General features: G+C 33.6%; 1 protein-coding gene across 1 annotated transcript in view; it reads left to right on the top strand.

The window, feature by feature from the left end:
* Window positions 1-11,665, top strand: part of LOC131750413 (protein ECT2-like) — a 104,685-nt gene extending 93,020 nt beyond the window's left edge. Inside the window, exon 2 of the mRNA XM_059052867.2 lies at window positions 10,836-11,665. Within this exon, the coding sequence (XP_058908850.1) occupies window positions 10,836-11,338 (503 nt within the window). The 3' untranslated portion in view covers window positions 11,339-11,665. The remainder of the gene's footprint in view (window positions 1-10,835) is intronic.
* The last annotated feature ends 14,212 nt before the right edge of the window (window positions 11,666-25,877 follow it).

A 25,877-nucleotide genomic window follows, 5' to 3' on the forward strand; every position in this document is an offset into this window, starting at 1 on the left:
CCTCTTGATGCTATAGATTAGCTTAGGCAGAGCATCACATGATTGCAGGGTTTGTCATAAGGTGCCCAGGTTGGTACATAGATAATTCCCAAGTATGCAGAGGTGGCGCAGTGGTTAAGAATCCACCTGCCAATGCAGGAGACATGGGTTCAAGCCCTGGTCCGGGAAGATCCCACATGCCGCAGAGCCACTAAGCCCATGGTCCACAACTACTGAGCCTATGTGCCACAACTACTGAAACCCACGTGCCTAGAGCCCGTGCTCCACAACAAGAGAAGCCACCGCAAAAGAAGCCCGTGCACCACAAAGAAGTGTAGCCCCCGCTCGCCGCAACTAGAGAAAGCTCGCATGCAGCAATGAAGACCCAACACAGCCAAAAATAAATATAAAATAATTTTTTAAAAATTTTAAACGCTGTAAATGCTGTAATCCAGCACTGGACCAGACTCCAGCTTCATTAATTTGATGGTAAATTCAGTGTAGCTTACACTAACATGTTTACTGAATTATTTCCAGTACTCTCATTGATTAATGAGCCTTAAAAATATTATTTTGTTTGTGTAACCTCTTTAACATTTTCCTTCTCTTGTCCTTTCAATACACAAATCTGTGTACTTTGGATACTCACTATATAAACTATTTACTGATTGTATACTGTCCCGATGTCTTAGAATCATAAAAATGAAAGAAATGAGAGAAACGTAAAGAACATCTCATCATAGCCTTTCAATATTAAAATGAAGAAGCAGAAACTCAAAAACTAAATAACTTGTCCAGAGTCCAGCAAAACCACTTGACACACCGATCTCCTTAAATGCTACTCATTCAATCCCCAAATTATGCTTTTTCTCCACCTATTGAGTTCTGTTCCTCAGCCCCTACTTGTAACAGATGGCAGAGAGATTACTTAAGAATTGACATTTGCTATTGTGACTAGTAACAGTCTCTGCTGCAAACTCTTACGTTCAAATCCCAACTACACTTAACAGATGTAGAACCTGAGATACTTTAGTCTTCTGGAGAGAAAAAAAAAAAAAAAGATTGTCACAAAAATGAAACTCAATAAACCTTTATAGTTGTACATGAATTCTGAAGAAAGTGTAGGAGAAATATTAAATCTGCTTGAGTTAGAGAACTTTTTACATAGAGTAGGGAAAATTTCAAATTAGAAGTGGCAATTTAGCTGATACTTAGAGGATAGTTTATATCAGGAGTTAAGAAACTACGTATTTTTCTATGGCTCACAAGCTAAACATGATTTTTACATGTTTAAATGGTTGAAAAAAACCCAAAGTATAATATTTTGTGACATGTAAAAATGTATAATATTTAAATGTCATTGTCTATAAAAATGTCTTATTAGAACACAGCCAGACATATTCACTTACGTATTGTCAATGGCTGCTTTTATGCTGCAGAGCATAGTTGACTATTTGCAACAGAAATTATATGGCCCACAGGTCTAGAATGTTTACTGTCTGTTCCTTTACTAAAAAAGTTTGCTGAACTCTGGTTTAGAGAGAAATACTACTCAAGTGCCAGTCTGAAAATAAGCTCAGGAGCTTGTGCCAATATGTGAATTAACACGTTACTTCCTACATGGGAAAAGTCTTGCTACAAAAAAAAAGGAAGGGCCAACTAAACCATGTGTTTAGTCATGCGATAGATTAACTGTCTGACTCAAGTTCCTTATCTTGTCATGGATGGAGAGCTAACAGTTTGAGGACATTTTAGTGATCCAAAGACATTTTGAGTATCGCTGTTTCAAAGCTCTCTGGATGTAAGAGCAGTGGACGTGCATTCCAGATAGAAGGGATTGCACATCTTAACATAATTTGAGGAATACTGATGATCCTGCTACTTGTATTCACATGTAAATGGTTTAGATTGTGTTTAAAATACAGGAATAAACTCTTGGAATATTGAAAAATTTAGCATATGTAAATTTTGAAAGTTTATAAGAAGCAAGCCCCAATATAGGAAAATTTAGTAATATCACAAGCAATATCACTAATTTCTCTGGATACAGTGTCCTACAGGGTGTCAATTAAAAAAAAATAGTTCAGTTTGAAAATAAATTCTTTGAAGAGTAAAATAGCAGACATTCTACTGATGTCATAATCAAGGACTTTCATAATCAATTATCTTCAGAGATTTAGTAATTACGATTAGCAGTTTCAGCCCATTCTAACATTTCCTTTAAATCATCTTTGTGAATTTTTGAAACTCAAAGACTGGCCTAGCTTGAAATAGAGTACTCAACCTTTAACGTTTTAAATGTTATAGCCTCAAACTTTACAGCGGCATAAGTATTATGAAGGTAACAATCCCCTTTTATTTATTAATGGTATTTCTATTATCATCTTATTTACTGACAGAGGAAATAGATACAGAGTCAGAAAACATTTAGTTTAACTGGATATGTTAGTAAGAATGATTTAATGAAATGGAAAAGTAATTGCTTCAATAAATACCATCACTATCTATAGGGACCTCTGATTCTGAAACCCAAAGAAAGCCATATTAAATTCCAATTTTTATATACTTCTTTGGGTTCTTAAATATTACTTTAAAAAATGTCTTCATTAACTTCAGTAAGCAATCAAATTATCATCTCCCTTTTCAAAATTTTTAAAGCATTTCCAGTGTTTTATTTTATTCTATCTTCTTCCTCTTGCAGATAAAAAAATACAAAATTCGTTTGTGTTCCTAGTTTTTTGTTTTGTTTGTGATACGTGGGCCTCTCACTGTTGTGGCCTCTCCTGTTGCAGAGCAGAGGCTCCGGACGCACAGACTCCGTGGCCATGGCCCACGGGCCCAACCGCTCCGCGGCACGTGGGATCTTCCCATACTGGGGCACGAACCCGTGTCCCCTGCATCGGCAGGCGGATTCTCAACCACTGCGCCACCAGGGAAGCCCTGTGTTTCTCGTTTTTCAAAAGTGAAGTATAGTTAATTTACAATGTTGTGTTAGTTTCAAGTGTATAGTAAAATGATTCAGTTATACATATATATGTAGCTAGCTAGCTAGCTAGATTCTTTTTCAAATTATTTTCCATTATAGGTTATTATAAGATATTGAGTATAGTTTCCTGTGCTACACAGTAGGTCCTTTATGTTTACCTATTTTATACATAGTGGTGTGTATATGTTAATGCTAAACTCCTAATATGTCTCTCCCCTCCTCACCCACACTATCCCCTTTGGTAACCATAAGTTTCTTTTCTATGTCTGTGAGACTATTTACTGTTTTGTATCATTTTTTAAGTGATATCATATATTTGTCTTTGTCTGGCTTACTTCACTTAGTATGATACTCTCTAGGTCCATCCATGTTGCTGCAAATGGCATTATTTCATTCTTTTTTATGGCTGAGTAGTGTTCCTTGTGTGTAGGTATGTGTATATATATATATCTTATATATATCTATATATCTATATATATATAAAACATCTTCTTTATCCATTCATCTGTCAATGGACATTCAGGTTGCTTCCATGTCCTGCCTATTGTAAACACTGCTGCAATGAACATTGGGGTGCATGTATCTTTTTGACTTATAGTTTTTTCTGGATATATGCCCAATAGTGGGATGCAGCATCAAGGTAACTCTATTTTTAGTTTTGTAAGGAACCTATATACTGTTTTCCATTGTTTTCCTAGTTTTCAATTGTCTATCTTTTTAGGATATGACTCATATATTCTTAAAACTAAAACATTGCCTGAAGTATATATTTTGCAATAATATTAGGTATTAAGTACATTTTATTATATCTTGATATGACACTTTACTGAATCCATGTTATTATTGGTCTTTAAGGAAAATATTTTAATCTTCTGTAGCTGTAAATATCCTTAGAATACAAAAGGCTTGTCATTAGCAAGACAAATAGTCTGGGATCAAGTTAACAAATGTATGTGCTTAATATAGAAAAGATACCAATGATGTTAAACTTCTGATGTGTGTGGAAGACTTACAGACATGGTTCAAAGGGGAAAGACAGCAGGTGAGCCAGTAGAAGCACAGTCTGACTCAGGGAATACTTTTATAATGTAACAAAACATGTTACAAACATGAACTTCCACTTATTCCTTCTTGCACACATTTTGTGAATAATGCCACCTTTGAAATAGCATGTTAAATATGTCTGTTGAACATAATGCTGAATGACAGAATGCAGACACAGAAGAGTGCATACCATATGATTCCATTTATCTGTGGTTGCAGAACAGAGAAAACACTAATCATGAAAAAAAATTTAAGAAATGATTGCCTTTTGGGAGAATTGACTAGGGAACATGAAGGAACTTTCTGAGGATATGAACATATATATTAATGAGGGTATGGTTAAGTGAATGTCTGCATTTGTCAAAACACATCAAATTGTATTCTTAAGATCTGTACATTTCACTGTATGCATATTTTACCTAAAAATTGAACTGTAAATCAATATTGAACTCTAGCTAATAGATTTGATTTTTGTATTGATACAAGGTATCAATTCTTAAACTAATATCTGCATATTCTATGTTTGAACAAATGAATACATACATTGAGGATAATGAAAGTCAGGTTTCTCACTGTTGTAAAGGCAATTACAGATACAGAAAATGAAAAGTCTAGACAGCAGCACATGGTATTGAATCAAGATTGGAGTAGAAACAATGACATAGTGTTAGTAGTAAGCACAGCTAGTCCCATTCTCCACTAAATGAATCAGGGTTTTTGTTTTTTTTTGGGGGGGGAGGCGTGGTGGGGATTGACTCTAGAGCTGAGTAGGAGAGAAGATTCTTAAACTGGGTACCAAAGTAGACCTCAATTAGAAGGTGACACTTAATTTGAGAAATTAAAGATGGACAGGAATTAATGATCTAAATATCCGATAAGAATTACACTTGCCAAGGCCACAGGCAGTGCATTCAAGGGACTTTGTTGCTTGGAACTTTCTCCCTATAATGTGAAAAACCTCTGCTCTGGGATCCAGCTCTAGGGTAAGTCTATTATGTTATAAGCAGACCACTAGTATGTCTGTTTATTTTTTTTTTATTGGGGTATAATTGATACAATGTTGTGTTAGTTTCAGGTGTACAGCAAAGTGAATCTGTTATACAAATACATATATCCACTCTTTTTTAGATTCTTTTCCCATATAGGTCATTACAGAGTATTGAGTAGAGTTCCCTGTGCTATACAGTAGGTTCTTCTTAGTTATCTATTTTATATATAGTAGTGTATATATGTCAATCCCAATCTTCCAATTTATCCCTCCCCTCCTTTATCCCCCAGGTAACTGTAAGTTTATTTTCTACATATGTACCTCTATTTTGGTTTTGTAGATAAGTTCATCTGTAGCCTTTTTTTAGATTCCACATATAAGCTATATCATATGATACTTGTCTTTCTCTGTCTGACTTACTTCACTCAGTATGGAAATCTCTAGGTCCATCCATGTTGCTGCAAATGGCATTATTTCTTTCCTTTTTATGGCTGAGTAATATTCCATTGTATATATGTGCCACATCTTCTTTATCCATTCCTCTGTTGATGGGCATTTAGGTTGCTTCCATGTCCTGGCTACTGTGAATAGTGCTGCAATGAACTTGGAGTTCATGTACCTTTTTGAATTATGGTTTTCTCTGGATATATGCCTAGGAGTGGGATTGCTGGATCATATGGTAGCTTTATTTTCAGTTTTTTAAGGAACCTCCATGGCCCTGTCCACCAGAGGGACAAGACCGAGTTCCACCCACCAAAGCACAGTTACCAGTCTCTCCCACCAGGAAGCCTACACAAGCCTCTGGATCAATTTCACCCACCAGGGGGCAGACACCAATAGGTCTGTTTTAAAAAAATATTAACTGTTTGGAAGTGTGTATTTTAATGGATAATAAAAAATAATAATACACTGATATTTATACAGTATTTACAACATGCTGAGCACCATTCTTAGCACATTTTATCTGTTAACTAAAATATGATTTTTACAACAGTTCCTTGAATCAGGTACTATTATTATCCTCAATTTATAAATAGGAATTGGGAGCACAGATAAGTTAATTAGCTTCCTGTAGTCACTCAGCAAATGGTTGATCTAGGATTTGAACCTAGACAGTTTAGTATAGAGTTTGTATTCCTGACCAATTTACTCTACTGCCTCTCTTCCATGTGAATTTACTTCACAGAGTTATTTTTGTTGCTGTTGACTGGCAATTACAAAAAGAAGTAGCTTGACCACTGATCCTCATTTCTACTCTTATCTGCTTTTCTCTACAGATTGTGTACCTTCCAATTAATTGGAACATCCAACCAGCACTGGCATGAACAAGCATTACTGTCATGATGCCTTCCATGAGGAAAAAAATTTTTAAGTGTGAGATTACATGGCACAGTTTCTTTTCTTGATGCATAATTCTGCTTCTGTACTACTGTGAACATCCAATCATTTTTTTAGGAAAATCAATGAACAAGAAACTCCAAAATGTAAACCTATATGAAATTTATTTCTGGTAATAATGAAACAACTTCCTAGATTATCTTTCTTGCCCTTAGTACCTATCATAATATGTAAAACACTATAAATTTTCTTAGTTTATCTTCCTAGCATTGGTTTTTTATATTTGTTTTAAAAATGTGATCTTTAAAATATATGTATTCTAATTTTAAAAAATTTTCCTTTAAAGTATATACACTATTTATTTTGAAGAGAATGTTCTTTAGATCTTTCCATGAATATAATGTTGCAGCAACATGTCAACGTTAAGAAACTAATTTTTCAGTCTATTTCCCATATGCAGTTTTTTGGGGGTAGTTAACTGATCACTTCTCAGCTGTAATTTTGAGCTCCACTGAACTGTTATGGATGTTCCATTTTAAAACAGAACATATGTGAACAGAACTGTTCCTGTTATGCTTGACTGATGCCCCTGATTGTGTTCTAAATTCACAACTCTGCCTCTAGTTATGAACTAATAACTTTGATTATTTTGGTAGGTCAGATCTTCAAATCTAATCCTGTCTGTTTAATTGAAAAGCAAGTAAAAAATGCATCTTGCTTTTTTAGTTGTAGGGTTTTTTTCCCCCTTCAGTTTAGAGAGATCTCATAGATTAGGGTGTATGAAATTCTTGATATTACCCCAAACTGCATTATATCCAGTCCACATTTAAGTCAACAAACAATTGTTTATTGACATGAAAACACACAAGGTTGCTCTCATGAAATACTGATATAGTTTGAATAAACATGATGATATGTAGAAATAGTTTTAATGCAATTAGAGGATATCTTAAAAACATAATTCAGAACCAGATTTATTATCTATCCAGTGTCTACTGTGCATCTAAAAAATATAAAAACTTTATATAGAAAAGCATGATACTGTGAAAAACAACCTGGTTTCTCAGCACATGAATTCTAGCTTCAGCTCAATTACCTATTTACCAGATATATTTGGTATCTCATTTAACCTTGTTATCCTTGGTTCCGACTTTATAAAAAGGGGATAATATAATAACTGAAACCTAATACCTACATCACAGATTAAAGTTTAAATAAAACTATATACGTGAAAGATATTCTATAATTTGATAATCAATATAAATGTTACCTACTGCTACTTAATTCTGACAGAAGACTCCTTCCTGAGATAACTTTAGGGTATAGCAGATATTATACCTTAATTCCCTAAGATTGTCTGCTTATGGGCTGTCCCAAAAGTACCTGCATTTTGGTCACAATTCTGATCTCATCATTTAAACTCCTTTACAAAGCAGTTTCTGCTTTTTGTAGTCACATGAGGATTTTTTTTGTTACCTGTGACTGTTACTCAAAGTGATCATTTTTCTGCAGTTACATTTGCACTATTTTTTCTTAAGTTTTATTGTCAGCTTAATTATTCACATATTTCTACATAGAGATGAGAATTTGAAATAATGGCCATAGCTTTTTTATTCTGTTCCTATCTTTTTTATGGATATACGGTAAAGCATAAATGTATCTCATTCTAACAACTTGTATTGTAGCCTTTTTGTTTTTAATATCTCATAAGAAATCAGTTTCACCTAAGTTTATGCATTACAGGTGAATTAATAGCTTATATTATTCTGATTTTACATATGTATAATTTAGTTTTCCTCTTGTTGTGATGTACTATGAGTAACACACTCTGTCTTGTCTTTTCCATGTAGAGTAAGACATTCCCTTCATCAAGGTCCCTTTGTGAATTCTCTGTCCCTATGTTTACTACCATTCTTCTTTCTCTTTTCTAGCAAATCTCTCTTGTTAAACTTTCCCCTATCATTACTATAGCATATATCAAAAGTAAGATGTTCTAGTTAGTAGGACATTAGAGCTTTTAGGGAACCTTTTACAGTATCAGGTCTCTATAGCTTATTTAAATTACTGTCTCTAATTTCATAAATACATTTTTAAAACTAGTCTATCAATGCAATAACTTAATATTGTATTTTAAAGTAGGCCACTATTTCAACCTAGGTCCCATCTGGAAATACATGGAATACTCAAATTAGAAAACTGAAAGGACTGTTTATTTACAAATGGTTTTTAGGAAAGGTGTGAAAGATAAACAGTTTAATTGAGTAACCCAGAGCTAAGAGAAGCAGAGCTCTTTTCATCGCAAGCCTGAAGGTATAAGTGGAGGGAGTGATTATCAGAATCAGAAAGAGTGACTTGTGTAGAGTAGACTTCCTTGAGATAATTACTGAACTTGAGTCAAAGTGCATGGCAAGTCCATGCTGATCTCACAGGGAAGGAACCAGAGGAATAGATTGCCTGATCTCACCCTCCTACCTTCCTTTTATTTCTCATCCAGATTTCCCATTGTCCCAACTCAATTGGAAGCCAGAAGACACATGTGATATTTGTACAACCCTAAAAGCTATCTTGTTCAAGTAGAGAACAGGGGTAAGAAAGATGAATAAAAGTTATCTGTCATAGTCCACCGACGTTGTTTCTCACCAGGTTGTCCCAACACACACATATTCCATCATGCACCATATTGTTGGGGGGCAAGGTCAACTCCCTCATATACCTACTTAAACCTGAACTATTAGCCCCCACAAGTGTTCTTCATATAATTTATAGGCAGAAAGATGAGGGAAAAACTGATTTTTAAAAAGACAAAGATAGTTAACCTCCTCAGTACAGTTCTTGAGGCTTAAGAGAGTTATCATGGCTGTCTTCTTTCGTTGCCCATTCTATGTTCTTTTCACCTTCTGCCAGCTGCTCAGCTGCACAGGGCTTTTTGTCCAAGTCTTAAAAACTTCAGAATTTGTGTCTTTCAACTCAATCTGGGTTATTACAATTTGCTATTCACCAGTACATTTGAGAAAGATATTACAGATAAAAGCATACTAATTAATCCACTTAGTTTTAAATATAGTACTCTGCACCAGCATTTTGAAGTAGCAATCCAATTTACCACTGGTAATTGGGATTTATCTTTCAAAGCAATTTAGTGACCACCTTCCCCCAAGCTTGCTGGTTCAATGCCATGTGAGACACAAAATGGCTCAGTGACAGATTGTGTTGCACAGTAAAATGATCTTTGTCCTTGCACAGATGCAATGTCGTGTACAATGCCAAAGTGCTGAATGAGGCAGTCTACAAATCTACTAATAAGGGAAATGGCAGAGTATTCTGGTCCAGGAACGCAAATCCTTATCTGGACTATATGACCAATTTTATGAAGACAAAAGTTTGCCCACTCCATTATTGGAGCAGTATAAAATTTTATCTTCCACCACGTAGCTCTCTGGCCCACCAAGAAATAGTATGATATTAGCATTTATTGGCAGGAAGAGCCAAATTAGCCATGATCTGGGAAAAACAGATAGTTGAACCCATGCTTAGCCAACATCACTTTCACCATGGCTACTCAATATATGTTCTCACTGAGTAAACACTAAGATAGCTGAGAAAAACTGATCAATATTCCTAGGATAGACCATCTTGTCTATCTAAATATTAAGAACATTTTCCCCATGGATGCTGTCTGGTGGGCATCTACAAAGAACACAAAAATCTTCATATTCTGGAAGGCTCACCCACATAATCTTATGACAATTTATTCCAAAATTGCACTTCCCAAGTCCCTGAGTAGCAAGCCAACCCCATAGCTACTACCCATAATTCATTTTAGAACCATACCTCAGGCCATCTGAAGTAAACAATGAGATGTACTGCCTAAAGACCTCTCACACAGAGGATTTCATTTTGTCAGTGTCTTCAAGGTCACTCGTCGGTAAGGTTACTGTATCGAAGCCGTTCAACTTGACTGGTTGTGGTCCATCTTACAGACCCAAACATGACTCAACCTGTACTTTTTTCTTTGTTAACTAATCACAGCAAATCACCAAAAAGCAATAGCTGGGGATTGAGGAACAAGCAGTAAAGGTATAGGATCACATTTTATTCATATTTTATTCATTCATCTCTGTCTGCAACGTGACCTAGTCTGGAATATACTACTTCCCTTTTAAAATGGAAAGACTCTGTGCAAGTCTAATATTACGGTTCAGTGGCCACAGGCTCAAGGTTGCAGTTTCTACCAGGGTCTAGCAGCAATCCCAGAACTACTTTTCAATGACTTTCATCAGAAAATGGCATAGATTTTTCCATAATCTGAGTAGTCTCCGCTGAGATTTCCTGGGACAGTGGGGCTTTCCTGAGGATCTGTGCATCATCTCTGTCTGCCAGAGTCACTTCTGATTCTATCAGTCTGCTGGGTCATAAAGTCAAAGTTACAGGAAAGATTGCACCACAGCCAGAGATACAAAGCTATTTCTTGTTCTAGATAACACTTCAAACTGGCAAAAGCAAACTGCCGTAATGCTTTTGCCTTGCTTGTGAGGCCACCTACAGAGCAGGCAAATGTGCTGCTCAGTTTCCAGATGACATCAGAGGAACTTCCAAAAGAAAACTGGCTAAAGATGCTATGTCGACATGTAGCCAACACCATTTGTAAAGCAGATGCTGAGAATCTTATTTACACTGCTGATCCAGAATCCTTTGAAGTAAATACGAAAGATATGGACAGTACATTGAGTAGAGCATCTAGAGCAATAAAAAAGACTTCAAAAAAGGTTACAAGAGCATTCTCTTTCTCCAAAACTCCAAAAAGAGCTCTACGAAGGGCTCTTATGACATCCCAAAGTTCAGTGGAGGGAAGAAGTCCTTCTAGCAGTGATAAGCATGTAATGAGTCATCTGTCTAGCACATCATCATTAGCAGGCATCCCATCTCCTTCCCTTGTCAGCCTTCCTTCCTTCTTTGAAAGGAGAAGTCATACTTTAAGTAGATCTACAACTCATTTGATATGAAGCTTAAAAACAATCTTAATTTGTAGAAACTTTCAAACAACCTCATATTCAAATAAGAAACTGACTTAAATGGTACTTGTCGTTAGCACTTGGTGAACGCTGGAAAGAAGGTAACACTAAACTATGCCATTTTATTTTCTTCTTGAAAGAGTAAGCTTAGCCTCTTAAATTTTTTGAGTTAATTCATGTAAATTATATTGATTTTGATGTAATTTTTCTCTTTGTTGAATCCAATTGAAGACCAATCATTTAAGTTATTCATGATATTAGTAACTTTGCCACATGATACAGTAAATGAATTTTATTGGCTAATGCCAAATACTGCTGTGAATTAGGTTAAAGCTAATATGATATATGCTACCTCTGAAATCCAAAGAGGCCACCAGGTGTTTTTAGTTCTACATTCATGGTTAGCAGTATTTGTGCAGTAATGTGCAATATTTTGTCTCTCACTTCAAAAGGGATATCTCTGCATGCCCAAAACCAGGCCTTACAGCACTCTCAAGATTTGTCTTCATTCTCTGGCATATATATGTCTTATCAAGGAATACAGGGTGCTTCTACTTTCTGCTCATTAGTGTGAATATAATGTCAATAATAAAAAAGATCAACATTATAGATCTGTAGTATTTCAAGACAACAAAAGTCCCTAAAGAGGATATCAAGAAAAGTGCAGGAGACTTCACTTAGCTCTGGGCAAGAAAGTAAAAGTATCCTCATCTTTTTGCCGTATTAAAACAAACTGCTTCTAAATTTCCATACTAATCCCAACTGATTCTTGGTCTCTTGAGATAGAAAGCTTCCCTATGTTGAATTGAATAATTCTTGCAAACAGTCTGGAGAGTCTTCGAAGAAAACAGACTAACAACTGCTGCAGTATCTATTTTTTTTAATTGCTGGTGAGCTTGATTCCAATGACAACAATGCAATGATTTCAGTGGAAGTATTTTGTTATCTTAGCATCACAAAATTTTTTTGTTTTTTGTTTTTTTATTAACTAAAAATTTATTTTTTTTTCCTTTAAGTGAGAAAAATCAGTACGAGAAAAGACTAATGGAAGGCTATCTATGTTCTGTGGTATTTAAGCGAACTCTTATTAATATTTTGTCAATGAGATCATATAGGGGAGGTGACCAATTCAGCTTTCAGATGTAAGAGGAAAATGAAATTCCCTTTGAAACTATAGAAATGTTGTGGGAGGTTAGGAGTATAATCACAGTACAGATAACTAAAAATAAAGCTGGAAGAAAACTGTTCTCAGGGAAATAATCCTTCTCTTGTCTTGGGTGGAAGCTTTCTACTTCTTATTGTCATCTGTTGAATTAAAAGATCTTGGGTTAGCAGTCTCCCTCCTAAGATTGTCTGCTTTTGAAGGATTCTTAAGAATCCTTTCTTTCAGTTTCCAATATTGTAGAATTTCTAATATTTATTGTTGGGTACCAGGCACTGTTGTTTTAGCAGGAAATAAGCATTCAAAAATCAATCCCTTGAAGGTTTACTTCAATCTGATATCATCTAATATTACTGATAAGACCTTTCCCAATGATTTTCAAGTGCAGTGCTTTTCATAGGATTGTTTTTCTGAGGATTATTCTGCTATCAAAATACACCAGCCTACTAATTTAGAATCATTTAGTGCTTCCCTGGCAAGGGAAGACAGTCAGTACTTGGCGATAGCACTAGATACTTCTGGCATTTTTTTTTTATATTAACCAGTATAGAAGGTAGTAGAATCCTCTCCTGTGTTTTAGCAGACAATAAATATATTTCTTCATTGATTACTCTGACAATAGGAATATAATATGAACAGTGAAGGTATGAACAAATCTCTAGGCCTTTAATTTATTCCATAAGTATATTATGAATATCAGAAATTTATAAAATATGAAAACCCAGAGACAAGTCTTCTTTTTCTTCTAATTATTTTGTTGCCAATGTTTGTGCCCTTTTGTAAACAAACATGGGCATATGGTTTTAATCTGAAATGTGCACTATCATTGAAGCATTTCTATATTGATATATTTTTTAAAAATAATTAATCTAGATAGACTAAATTTCCTCTTTGATTTGTCAGACTTTAGGGGAAATCTAAAGTTTTGTAAACAATAAAAGCTCTCAAAATATTTGGAAGTTAATTAAAATTTAGAGATTTACAAACAAAATTATTCTTGTTATCCTTCCCTTTAGAATGTGAAAGGTCAAATACTAATTTTGATTTAGGCAACACAAAGATAGTTTCAATGTAGAAGTTATTTTCACAGACCTTTTATTCTGAATTTGGTATTTGAGTTAGGAAAGGACAAAAATCAATAAAAATTTTCAGAGAAGACAAGAGCATAACTCATAAGTTTATAAAGAAAAGATTGAGACTATATTTTTAAATTCAGCAAAAATATCAATTATATTTCAAAAAAATTTTTCTTGAACAATTAACTTATATTTTATTTTATTTTTAAAATTTTTATTTGTGTCTAGTTGATTTACAATGTTGTGTTAGTTTCAGGCATACAGCAAGATTACATCAAAAGTACAGTAAAACAACAGAGTATTTTTGTGATAAAAGAGAAACTGGGCACAGACTATTTGGTCATTTTAAACTAAAAAAAATTGAAAAGTTTAGTTTTTAAAATATCATCTAAGCAAAAATTTGCAATAAAAGATCCTTATGCTTTTTCTTTTTTACAAGCACCAACATCAGTAATACAATTTAACTTATTGTATTACTTTAACATATTTCATTATTCCCATCAAACTCATTACGTGTATGCATTATATAGAAGGATAAAAGTTTTTTAAGTATATCTTTTCAAATTCACCTTTTATCCTCCCTTTTTAAAAATTTCCTGGCATGAACTGAAATTTTTCCTTTAAAGACAAAATGTTTCTTTGATAAACCAAATCATATCTATCTATGATCTGCTGTAAACACCTGCTGTATTGTTATACACATTATTTTACACTTTTTTTTCAAAAGAGAACATTGATGTTAATATAAATCAAAGGCATTTATGCATCCTTCTTAACCTTTTAACTGATGGCTACTCTATGATGCATTTAAAACAGCACAGTAAATTAAACTTTTGCTGTATGGAGATATAATATTGTTATCTATTATTTATATCACTTTAAAATCTTAAAGCTAATCAAAGATCTGGAAATTGCAATATAAAGTTCACATGTAAGTCTCTATGATTTGTAAGGTTGTAAGAATTTCAGAAGATTAAATTCCTGTAAAAGACTTCCAGTATTAAAATTTCTTTAAATAGATATAATTTTACGTTTTTGCAGACTTAAACAATTTGTAGCATCAATTACAATTTTCCTGATCCTTAAAACCAATGTAAAAAAATTTAAACATTAATTCACAGGAAAATGAACCTTAATCTTGTACAAAATAAAATACTGTGGTCTTGTACTGTATAAAAATAAAATAATTTATGCTTTGGTAAAATCAAGGAGGAGACATAAATCTTTTCTTAAAGCCATTTAAATCATTTTAAGGTACTCAAATACCCATTCTGATAAAAATATTACATAAACTTTTTCTAATATAATTTAGAAGTCTTGGTATTTAAATATCAAATTTTAAGGAATATTTAGATCATATTTTAAAACTAAGTGTCCTGCTTTCCCTTTTACTATATAATGTAGTTAACAAGGTCAATAATATAGCAGCTTAACTATTTTTCTTTTGTAGACCTGCTTCTTCAGAAACAACAAAATTGAAAAAAAGAGAGTTGTGTTTTTTTTTCTACTGGAAATTCTTGAATTCTTCAATGTCAAATGTATGTAAACCTTTAATATATTAAAATTGTTTATAAAAGCTCACATCATTACAGTGTAGGAAATGTTCTCCTATAATTTGACCCCTTTTGTGTTAGATCTATTTTCTACAGCAGATATTCTTAGAATGTGTATACTTTTATGATGAATTAATTTCCTAAGTGAAGGGGAAAAACAAGGAGAGGAAGAAAAAAATGCAAATTAGAGTGCACCAGCTATAGACAGACATGAAGAGAGTTAAAGTTCAGTGTAGAGGCTAATTGTGTTCTCTTTGCAAGATGGGAAGAAGGCATCTATGAAGGAAAATTAATTTTGATGAGAGAGAGGGCTTGTCACTGTAGCTGGTTTAAACAATAATTTGGGTCCTTCACAATTCCATCGTGATTTCATGATTAAAATTTGGAACTTATTAATCCTCACAGTACAGAAAAAGAAAGAGGGAGGTCTTCTCTGTTAAACAAAGTAATCTTTCTTTTATATAAACTAGATTTTATTTCCTTGTGAGTTTTTTTTTTTTTCCACATTTTGTTCCAAGGTGCATCTCAAAAACACAATTTTGGTTGTATCTAAAGTTCTCCAAAGTTACTACTGCAATTTTCAATTGTCCTTGGCACAATCATGCCCTTTAGAAAGATAAATGCAAGAAGGATAGTACAAAAGCAAGTGCCAGGAGGTAACAAATTTATCAGCAGCCAATTCATTAGCGGCTGGCTGACAATCAGTCAAAAGTAAAAGTACATCTTATGCATATCTTTGATCCTCAACCTTAAGGTCAAGCTGCTTCTGCCTGCTGACTTGAGAAATCAGCAGTTCCCCTGGCAGGTGGAATTTGTGGAGAGAAAATATCTTTAAAAGCCGACTTTGTATACATTAACAATTCTGAGGAAACTGTTTGTACTGTGTAGATTAATGACACAAGGCAAAGTTTGCCCCCAAAAAGAAATGTCTAAGGAGAGCTTTTAGTCTTCAGGTTCAGTTGGAAAGACATTTATCAGACCTATAGGGATCTCGAACTTCCTCTACTAAACAAGGCAGTAGCAACATACAAACAAACAAAAAACAGAGGATGGTTAATCGTCAGAAAATGATTTGTCAGTCCTTCATCAAGGAAAATGAGTATAAACAGACCAGATATGCAAAGAGTTTTTGAGTCCTTTATTCTGAGGAGGAAACAGAAAATCTTGTTTATTTGGATTTGGAGCATAGTTTCAGTATTAACTTCCTTTACTATTATTGGCAAGTTTGCCTCTAGTAGGCTTAGATATAAGATGAGTACACTGCTTCTAAGATAAAGTTATTAATTAGTCTGAGGCAACAAGAGTCTCAACAAAATTTCAGTGGAAGCTCCAGAATTGTCAAAGCCCATCAACAAAGATTATCAAGAACATACTTTTCTCTAGATAAAGTAAAAAATAAAAATAAAAATTAGATTTATTTAGCTTGCTGAAGTAAAGGAAAAAGCACCCAAGGGGAAATTTAAGACCAATTTAATTAGGTGAACAAGAGGCACCTTCTTAAAGGATTTAGGTTTCTATGGATGATTTTTAAGAGGAAAGTCAAGGCCAGTTCTACATTGCTATCAAGAAGGGTGAGCAATTTGGTGACTGGCTATCTCAGTAATATAATAGGGTTCCCTATGCCTCAGGAACATCCTCATGTTTACCCATGTTTCATTATATCAGTATATCCCCATGTTTTATTACAGTGAAACTCCATACTAGAAGGAAACATCATTTTGGTTTTTTTTTATATTCACAAAGTAAATGAGTCTAACACTGACATGAAGTCAATATAAATTTCTATTAGATCTGAAAATAAGTGTTTTTAAATAGAAATAAAAGTTCATATTATTGTTACTTCTTTATCATTTGTATTTATGCTATGGCATCCTTGGGGCAAACCTTGAGGTAGCAAGCCAAAGATAGCCAACAACTTGTGAAGTTTTCTCTCTCCAAGGATAGTTTGGCTGCAGGAGTGCTGCACTCCATCTACCTTCCACCTGAAGCCAAAGACCCACTGGAAACAGGCATAGAGGGGTAAAGAAAGGCCAGGAATATGATACAGTGGGGAAAATGTTTATAGGAGCGTCATTCCAAATTATAAGGAAAGGCAAGAAGTGTGGTTTTTTTCCTGTGAGTCTCTCGGACAACATGGTTATAAATAATCACATATATATGGCTTTTATAACACTGTAGAAGTAAGTACATATACATATTAATACAACATACTCCATTTTTTAAAAATGACATTATGTATGATATAGCAATGCATTTGATTTTTAACACATGGGATTTATGCTGTTGGACTGTTATGACTTAAAAAAAAAACAACTCATGATATCCCTGTGTCCATGTATTTAAACATCTTACTTGAAGTTACTGTATTTAAGAATAGCTAAAATATGAAACTGAGAAAATAATCTGGTTAATTATGCCATTACAAAAGTCTAATATGCTGCCAATGTTGATTTGAAAGAAAAAATGACATCACCCACTGCCTATGCTCAGCAATAAATTTTGATGTTTAAAAGTATGATCAGATTTTAGAGGCACTTTTACTTCAATATACAAACATTAAAACCTAAATACTTACAAACTTGTATTTTCCACAAACCAGGTCCTATCTAGAGAATACTAAAAATCATCTAAAGCCATAATGTTTCATTTTACTGATCTCTAAATCAGACATGTGAATTTAAATAATTTGTAAATAAAATATGCATAAAAACTTAAACCCATGAGCCAAGTTTTACTCTGAAAGAACCTGAAATAAGCAAGATTACATCCTGAAAGTTTTGTGTAAATAAAATGTGGATGAATATATTACAACTCAACAATATTTCACTACTCATCCTTAATAAGGATTTTCAAGTTGTTTAACATTAGAAGTTGACGGAATATATGCACAATACGATAGCACTGAAATGATTATTTTCCCTTTACTATCGATGTCCAAACATTTTAAATGCATCTCATCTAGTTCAAAATAGTTATTTTTTATCACTTTGTTATGTGAAATTAAATGTAAATGTAAATGTAATAGCTTTCATCTACTAACCCCAAACTCCCAGTCTATCCCTCTCTCCCTCTTCCTCCTTGGCAACCACAAATCTGTTCTCTATGTTTGTGAGTCTGTTTCTGTTTTGTAGATAGGTTCATTTGTACCATATTTTAGATTCCACAGATAAGTGATATTATATGGTATTTGTCTTTCTCTTTCTGACTTACTTCCCTTAGTATGATAATCTCTAGTCACATCCATGTTGCTTCAAATGGCATTTTTTAGTTCATTTTTATAGCTGAGTAATATTCCATTGTATATATGTGCCACATCTTCTTTACCCATTCATCTGTTGATGGACATTTAGGTTGTTTCCAAGTCTTGGCTATTGTGAGTAGTGCTGCTATGAACATGAGGGTGCCTGTTTCTTTTTGAATTATAGTTTTGTCTGGCTATATGCCCAAGAGTGGGATTGCTAGATTATATGGTAATTCTATTTTCAGTTTTCTGAGGAACCTTTATACTGTTTTCCATAGTGGCTGCACCAACTTACATTCCCACCAACAGTTTAAGAGGGTTCCCTTTTCTACACACTCTCTGGCGTTTGTTATTTGTAGACTTTTTAAGGATGGCCATTCTGACTAGTTTACCTCATTAGAGTTTTGATTGTATTTCTCTTATAACGACATTGAGCATCTTTTCATGTGCCTACTGGCCATCTGTGTGTCGTCTTTGAAGAAATGTCTATTAAGGTCTTCTGCTCATTTTTTCATTGGGTTGTTTGTTTTTTTGTTGTTGAGTTGTATGTACTGTTTTTATATTTTGGCAATTAAACGCTTGTTGGTTGCATCATTTGCAAATATTTTTTCCCATTCTGTAGGCTGTCTTTTTGCTTTTTGTTTGTTTGTTTTTATGGTTTCCTTTACTGTGCAAAAGCTTGTAAGTTTGATTAGGTCCCATTTGTTTATTTTTGTTTTTACTTCTATTGCCTTGGGAGACTGACCTAAGAAAACATTGGTATGATTTATGTCAGAGAATATTTTGCCTATGTTCTCTTCTAGGAGTTTTATGGTGTTATGTCTTATGTTTAAGTCTTTAAGTCTTTTTGAGTTTATTTTTGTGTATGATGTAAGGATGTGTTATAACTTCATTGATTTACATGCAGCTGTCCAACTTTCCCAGCACCACATGCTGAAGATGAGCTACATTTGCATGAAGAAGTATATCTTTGTGTCAGTAAAGAAAAAGAGAACCTTTAGGTTTTGAAAATTAGCTGGTCTGAAAAATATGATGCTACTCATTTCTGCCCTCCTGTGTCAGAAATTTCCTACAAATATCATCTCCTGAAAACTCGAGTTCACTTAAAGATAAATAAAAAGAAAGAAAAAAGTGGCATGGATCAATAAATACATTTTATAAATAAGTGAGGAAATAAACAGCAGAAACCTGCTGACAAAGAAGAAAAATTTATAAGAAAAATACTGCCACCAAGTAAGAAAGAGAGGGTTCAAGCATTTTGCCAAGAATTGACATTTTTTTAAATAATTGCTTTATTATTAAAGCATTTATTATTATTAAAAACACACATAAATTACAAGAATTCAGGAAAGAAATGTGAAAAGTAAATATGAGAAGATATAATTAATACAAGAACAAAATAAACCACATAAAATTAAAAATAAGGGGATTTTAATGGAGAGTTGAGGCTATGGCAAATGTAGTGAGAAACACAGATGTATATAGAAATAAGAAAAGCTAAGAAAATTAAATATAAACTAAAAATAGTAAAAAAGAAAAAAGATAAGAAAGGGACTTGCAGCTTTATTTTTTTTTTATTGAAGTATAGTTGATTTATAATATACTAGTTTCAGGTATATAACAAAGTGATTTAATATTTATAGATTATAATCCATTTAAAGTTATTACAAAATAATGGCTATATTTCCCTGTGCTGTACAATATATCCTTGTTGCTTATTTATTTTCTACATAGTAGTTTGTATCTCTTAATCCCCTACCTCTGTCTTGCCTGAACCCCTCATCCCTGTATCCATTGGGAACCACTAATTTGTTCTCTATATCTGTGAGTGTTTCTGTTTTGTTACATACATTCTTTTTTTATTTTTTAGATTCCACATATAAGTGATAACATATAGTATTTATCTTTCTGTCTGACATATTTCACTAAGCATAATACACTCTAGGTCCACCCATTTTGTTGCAAATGGTAAAATTTAATTCTGTTTATGCCTGAGTAATATTCCACTGTATACATACATATTACATCTTCTTTATCCATTCATTTGTAGATGGACACTTAGGTTGCTTCCATACCTTGGCAATTTTAAATAATGTTTCCGTGAAAACTGGGGGTGCATGTATCTTTTTGAGTTAGTGTTTTTGTTTTCTTCAGGTATATACCTAGGAGTGGGACTGCTGGATAATATGGTAGTTCTGTTTTTAATTTTCTGAGGAACCTCCATACTGTTTTCCAGGGTGGCTGCACCAATTTACATTCCCACCAACAGTGTACTAGAGTTCCCTTTTCTCCATATCCTCACCAACAATGCTCATTCACCATTGCAAAAATCCTAAGGCACTTAAGAATTATGCTAAATCTACTCTGCCTATGCACTATAAATGGAATAAGAAAGCCTAGATGACAGCACATCTGTTTTCAACATGCTTTACTGAATATTTTAAGCCCATTGTTGAGACCTACTGCTCAGAAAAAAAGATCCCTTTCAAAATATTACTGTTCATTGACAATGCACCTGGTCACCCAAGAGCTCAGATAGAGGTGTACAATGATATTATTTTCATGCATACTAACACTACATCCATTCTGCAGTCCATGTGTTAACCAAACTGAACTCAGGTCTACTTGCCTGACACGGCAACAAAGCCAATCTACAGACATGAGGTTGTGGTGAAGGAAATCCAGTATTTATCTGCAGGGCACCATGAAAGGAGAATGGGCAGCCAGTGCTCAAAATACTCAAACTCCCAGATGGCTTTCAGACAAGTATTTTTAAAGGCAACATTAGGGGTGAGGGTTGCAGGATGCATGATCAGCTTGTGGACATTCTTCTGATTGGTTGGTGGTGAGGTAACAAAATGATGTTTCAGGAATCTTAATTATCAACTTTTAGTTTCAATCAGTTTGGGGTCTAGTGCTTGTGGGTCAGCCTTAGACACCATCCTCCACTGTGTGAGAGTCTTAGTTTTTGCATAACAACTCAAAGATATGCATCAGATTATTTTCTGTATCCCTTTAGAAGGAACTAGGAGTCCTGTGATTCCATTGTTTAAGCCATTATTGCTTTTCTTTCTGAACTGCTTTCTTTTGTTTCTGCATTTCCACTTCACTGTTTGGGTCTGCTTGGGAAACGACTAGGAGGCCAAAACTTTTTCTATAAACAAGAAGCAGGGACACAGAGAGGTTTGTACCCAGGAGGACCCTTCAGGATCCTGCTTGCTTTCAGCCTCACTTTTCTTTGATACTCCTCAATCTTGAGGGGTAAGGGAGAGGGATAAGAAAGGGAATAAAGTTTTAGATAGAGAGGTTAATCATAAACTTGGGAGGGGAACAAAGTTTTAGGGGGACTTGTTTTCACATGGATCAAGGGGTAATTTTGATCTTCGAGTCTGATTATTTCAGAAATATATTTTGTAAGACTATAGCTGCCATAGATTATGATTTCTCTGAAAGATCTGGGCAGAGTAAATTGAAAACATTCTGAAAGGATTCACCATTCTAGATGCCATTAAGACATTCATGATTCATGGGAAGAGGTAAAAATATCAACATTCACAGGAGTTTTGGAAAAGTTGATTCCAGCCCTCTTGGATGACTTTGAGTGATTCAAGACTTCAGTGGAGGAAGTAACTGCAGATGTAGTGGAAATAGCAAAAGAACTAAAATTACAAGTGGGACCTGAAGATGGGAATATATTGCTACAATTTCATGACAAAATGTTAATGAGGAGTTGCTTCTTAAGGATAAGCAAAGAAATGGAATAGAATCTACTCACAGTGAAGATGCTGTGAAGATTGTTGAAATGACAACAAACGATTTAGAATATAACATAAACTTAGTTGATAAAGCAGTGACTGGCAGGATTTGCAGGACTGATCCCAATTTTGAAAGAAGTTCTACTGTGGGTAAAGTGCTATCAAACAGCATTACATGCTACAAAGAAATCATGAAAGGAATCGATGCAGAAAACTTCAGTGTTGTCTTATTTTAAGAAACTGCCACAGCCATTCCAACAGTCAGGAAACACCACCCTGATCAGTCAGCAGCCATCAACATCAAGACACAACCTCCACTAGCAAAAAGATTACAACATGCAGAAGGCTCAGATGATTGTTAACATTTTTTAGGAATAAAATATTATTTAATGAAGGTATGTACATTTTTTAGACATAATGCTGTTGCACACTTAATAGATTACAGTATAGTATAAACATAATTTGAATATATGCACTGGGAAACCAAAAAATTAGTGTGACTCACTTTAATGTGATACTGGATTTATTCCAGTGGTCTGGAACCAAACCTACAATACCTCCAAGGTAAGTCTGTATCCTGAGGGAACTGGTGGAGATCCACAATAATTAGAGAAAAGAAACAGAAAAAATATTTTTAAAGTTTTAAACTCCTCCTAGTGCAGGAGTGCCAAAGATACTGTTAGGACCAGAGCTACATCTGGAAGGGGGCAGAAATAGTTGTGGAGCCCAGAACTCAGAGACTCAGGTACATAGCCTTTGCCTAACATTGAGCCTTCCTCAGAGGATGGGTGAGTGTTGCCTTTCCCCACCCCACATCACAATGCTAAGAAGCACCAAGTAAAACTAATAGTGGGAAAGATGCATCAGGAAATGCTACAAGACAAAGATTCTCTCTGGGAAAGAGTGCAAAGAAAAGATGCAAAGACAAGTAGGAAGACTTGAAGGCAAGTGGGAAGGAGATACTGAGAAAAGCTCTCTGGCAAATTAGCTCACACAATAAACACAAACTGTCACTAGAGGAATTAGAACCCTGAGGTGTGATAAAGGTAAGCATAACAACAAGCTTCAAACTCATCCTAAACCTCACAAAAGCCCACACTAAAGATCTAGGAGATGGAAAAGTATACTAGTCCACAAGCATAAAAGTACTTATATTAGTATTCACTGGTCTAGACAACATAGTAGGCTTTCAACAACAACAAAAAAATAAGATACATAAAAAGGAAAGATAAAAACACACTTTGAACAGACAAAGCAACTATCAGAACCAGACTCCTCCACACATGAAAAGGATGCTATAATTATCAGACTCAAAATTTTAAATAATTAAATATGCTAAAGGATCTAGTAGAAAAGGTAAATAAAATGAAGAAATTCAACATACATAAGATAAAACTTGATAAATATAAAAGTTGAAACAAACCCATAATTACACTTAGAAATATAAAACTCTTTTCTCAGTAAGTGATAGAATAAGAAGGCAGAAAATAAGTAAACATATAAATAACATAAACTGTACTGTCAATCAACTTGACCTAATAGATATTAGAAAACATTACAGTCAACAGCAGAATATATATTATTCTTACATGCACATGGAACAATCACTAATATAGAGCACATACTGGGTCATAAAACAAATATTAACATATTTAAAATAATTGAAAATAAAATTAAACATAAATAAAATATAGAAATCTATAATAGGAAGATATATTGGGGAAAAAAACACCAATAATTAGAAAATTAAACAACATATTTATAAGTAAACCCTGGGTCACAGAGGAAGTTTCAAAGGAAATAATGTATATTTTGAACAGAAAATGAAAAGAAAATATATCAAAATTGGGAAGTACAACCAAAGCAATGCTTAGAGGGAAATTTATAGCAAGATATGTTTATATTAGAAAATAAGAAATAGGAATAATAAGTAAATAACCTGTGCTTTAAAACTAAACTAAAGCACAGGTTGAAAAAAAACTAGAGAAGGAAGAGCAAATTAAACCCAAAGCAAAGAGTAGGAATAATAAAAATTAGAGCAGAAATCAATGATATTGAGACTAGGAAAGCAATAAAAAAAATCAAATCTTGTTTCAGAGCAAAGGGTATTACCAGTGATAACGCATGGTATCTGATAATAACAAAAGAATCAATTCCTCAAGGGAACATAACAATTCCAAATATTTTTTCCATATCATAACAATTTCAAAATAAATTTTTAAAACTGATCAAAACTAAACATGAAAATAGATAAATCCACAATTATATTCAGAGATTTTAATGTTCCTCCCTCAATAATTAATAGGGTAAGTAGCAAAAATCAGTAATGGTATAGCATATCTGAAACATACTAACAACTAAATTGACCTAACTGAGATGTTAGGATAGAGCAGCAAATAATAGTAGGACACATTCACTTCAAATGTACACAAAATATTTCCCAAGATAGGTCATATCTTACATAAAAATAGTCTCAATAATTGTTAAAAGAATCAAGTCATACAAATTTTCATCTCTAATCACAATAAAATTAAACTAAAATCAATAACAAAATGTCTGAAATAAAATCTCTCAAACATTAGCTAACTATATAATACCCTTTTAAATAACCTCTGGATCAAAGAAGAAATCGGAAAAGAATTTAGTGAATATTTTATGCTGAATGAAAATTAAATCTCAACATATCATAATATTTGAGAATATGAGAGATGCCATTACATCACTTTGGGAGGAATTTACAGCATATATAAATTAGAATAGAAGAAAAGTGTGATTCAATCAATGGCCACATCTTCCACTTTTTAAGAAAACAAAGAGCAAATAAAATCTAAAGTAAGTAGAAGTAAGAAAGACCAGAGTGGAAATCAATGAAATATAAAAGACAGAACCTACAGAGAAAATCAATGAAATCAAAAGCTGATTTTTTGAGAAAAATAAAATTGATAAACCATTAGACACCATAATGAAAACCAAACCAAACAAAAAAGAAAACAAAAAAAAAAGAGAAAGAGAAAACACAATTACAAATTTAAGGCAAAAAATGAATCAAGAGATTCAATTAGAGCTACATCTATTAAAGAAATTGTATTTGTAATTAAAACCTTCCCACATAAAAATAATTCTATGAATACATGGCTTTACTGATAGATTACCAAACCTTTAGGGAAGAAATAGAGCTAATAATAATCAAATTTCCACAACACTGAAAAAATGTTTCCCAGCTTTTTCTATGAGGGCGGTAATAAAACCAAAGACCTCAAAAGAAAAATAAACTAATGGCCAATGTCCCCCTTAAACAAAGACGTAAAATTTGTAAAAGTTTTGGCAAACTGAATCCAACAACATATTAAACCCAAAATACATCAAGACCAAGTGTTATTTATCCCAAGAGTCCAATTTGGTTTTACATTTGAAAATCAGTTAATGTAACTCATTACATTAACCAATAGACCAAACAAATAGACAAAGAAAAAGCTCTCAGCAAACTAGGAAAAAGGACCTTCCTCAACTTAATTGTGATCAATTGTGGAAAAACTACAGCTATTACCTTTAATCTTGAAAGATTGAATATTGCCCCCCAAATCAGGAATAAACAAGGATTTCCACTCTCACAAATTCAACATTATACTTGAGGTTCTAACAATTTCACTGATACAAGGGGAAAAAAAGTATTGTGTTTAGAAAAAAAAAAGTATTCACAGATGACATTACTGTCTACATAGAAAACTGACACAATCTACTAA

This window comes from Kogia breviceps, chromosome 2 (assembly GCF_026419965.1).
Source record: "Kogia breviceps isolate mKogBre1 chromosome 2, mKogBre1 haplotype 1, whole genome shotgun sequence".
Lineage (NCBI taxonomy): Eukaryota > Metazoa > Chordata > Mammalia > Artiodactyla > Physeteridae > Kogia > Kogia breviceps.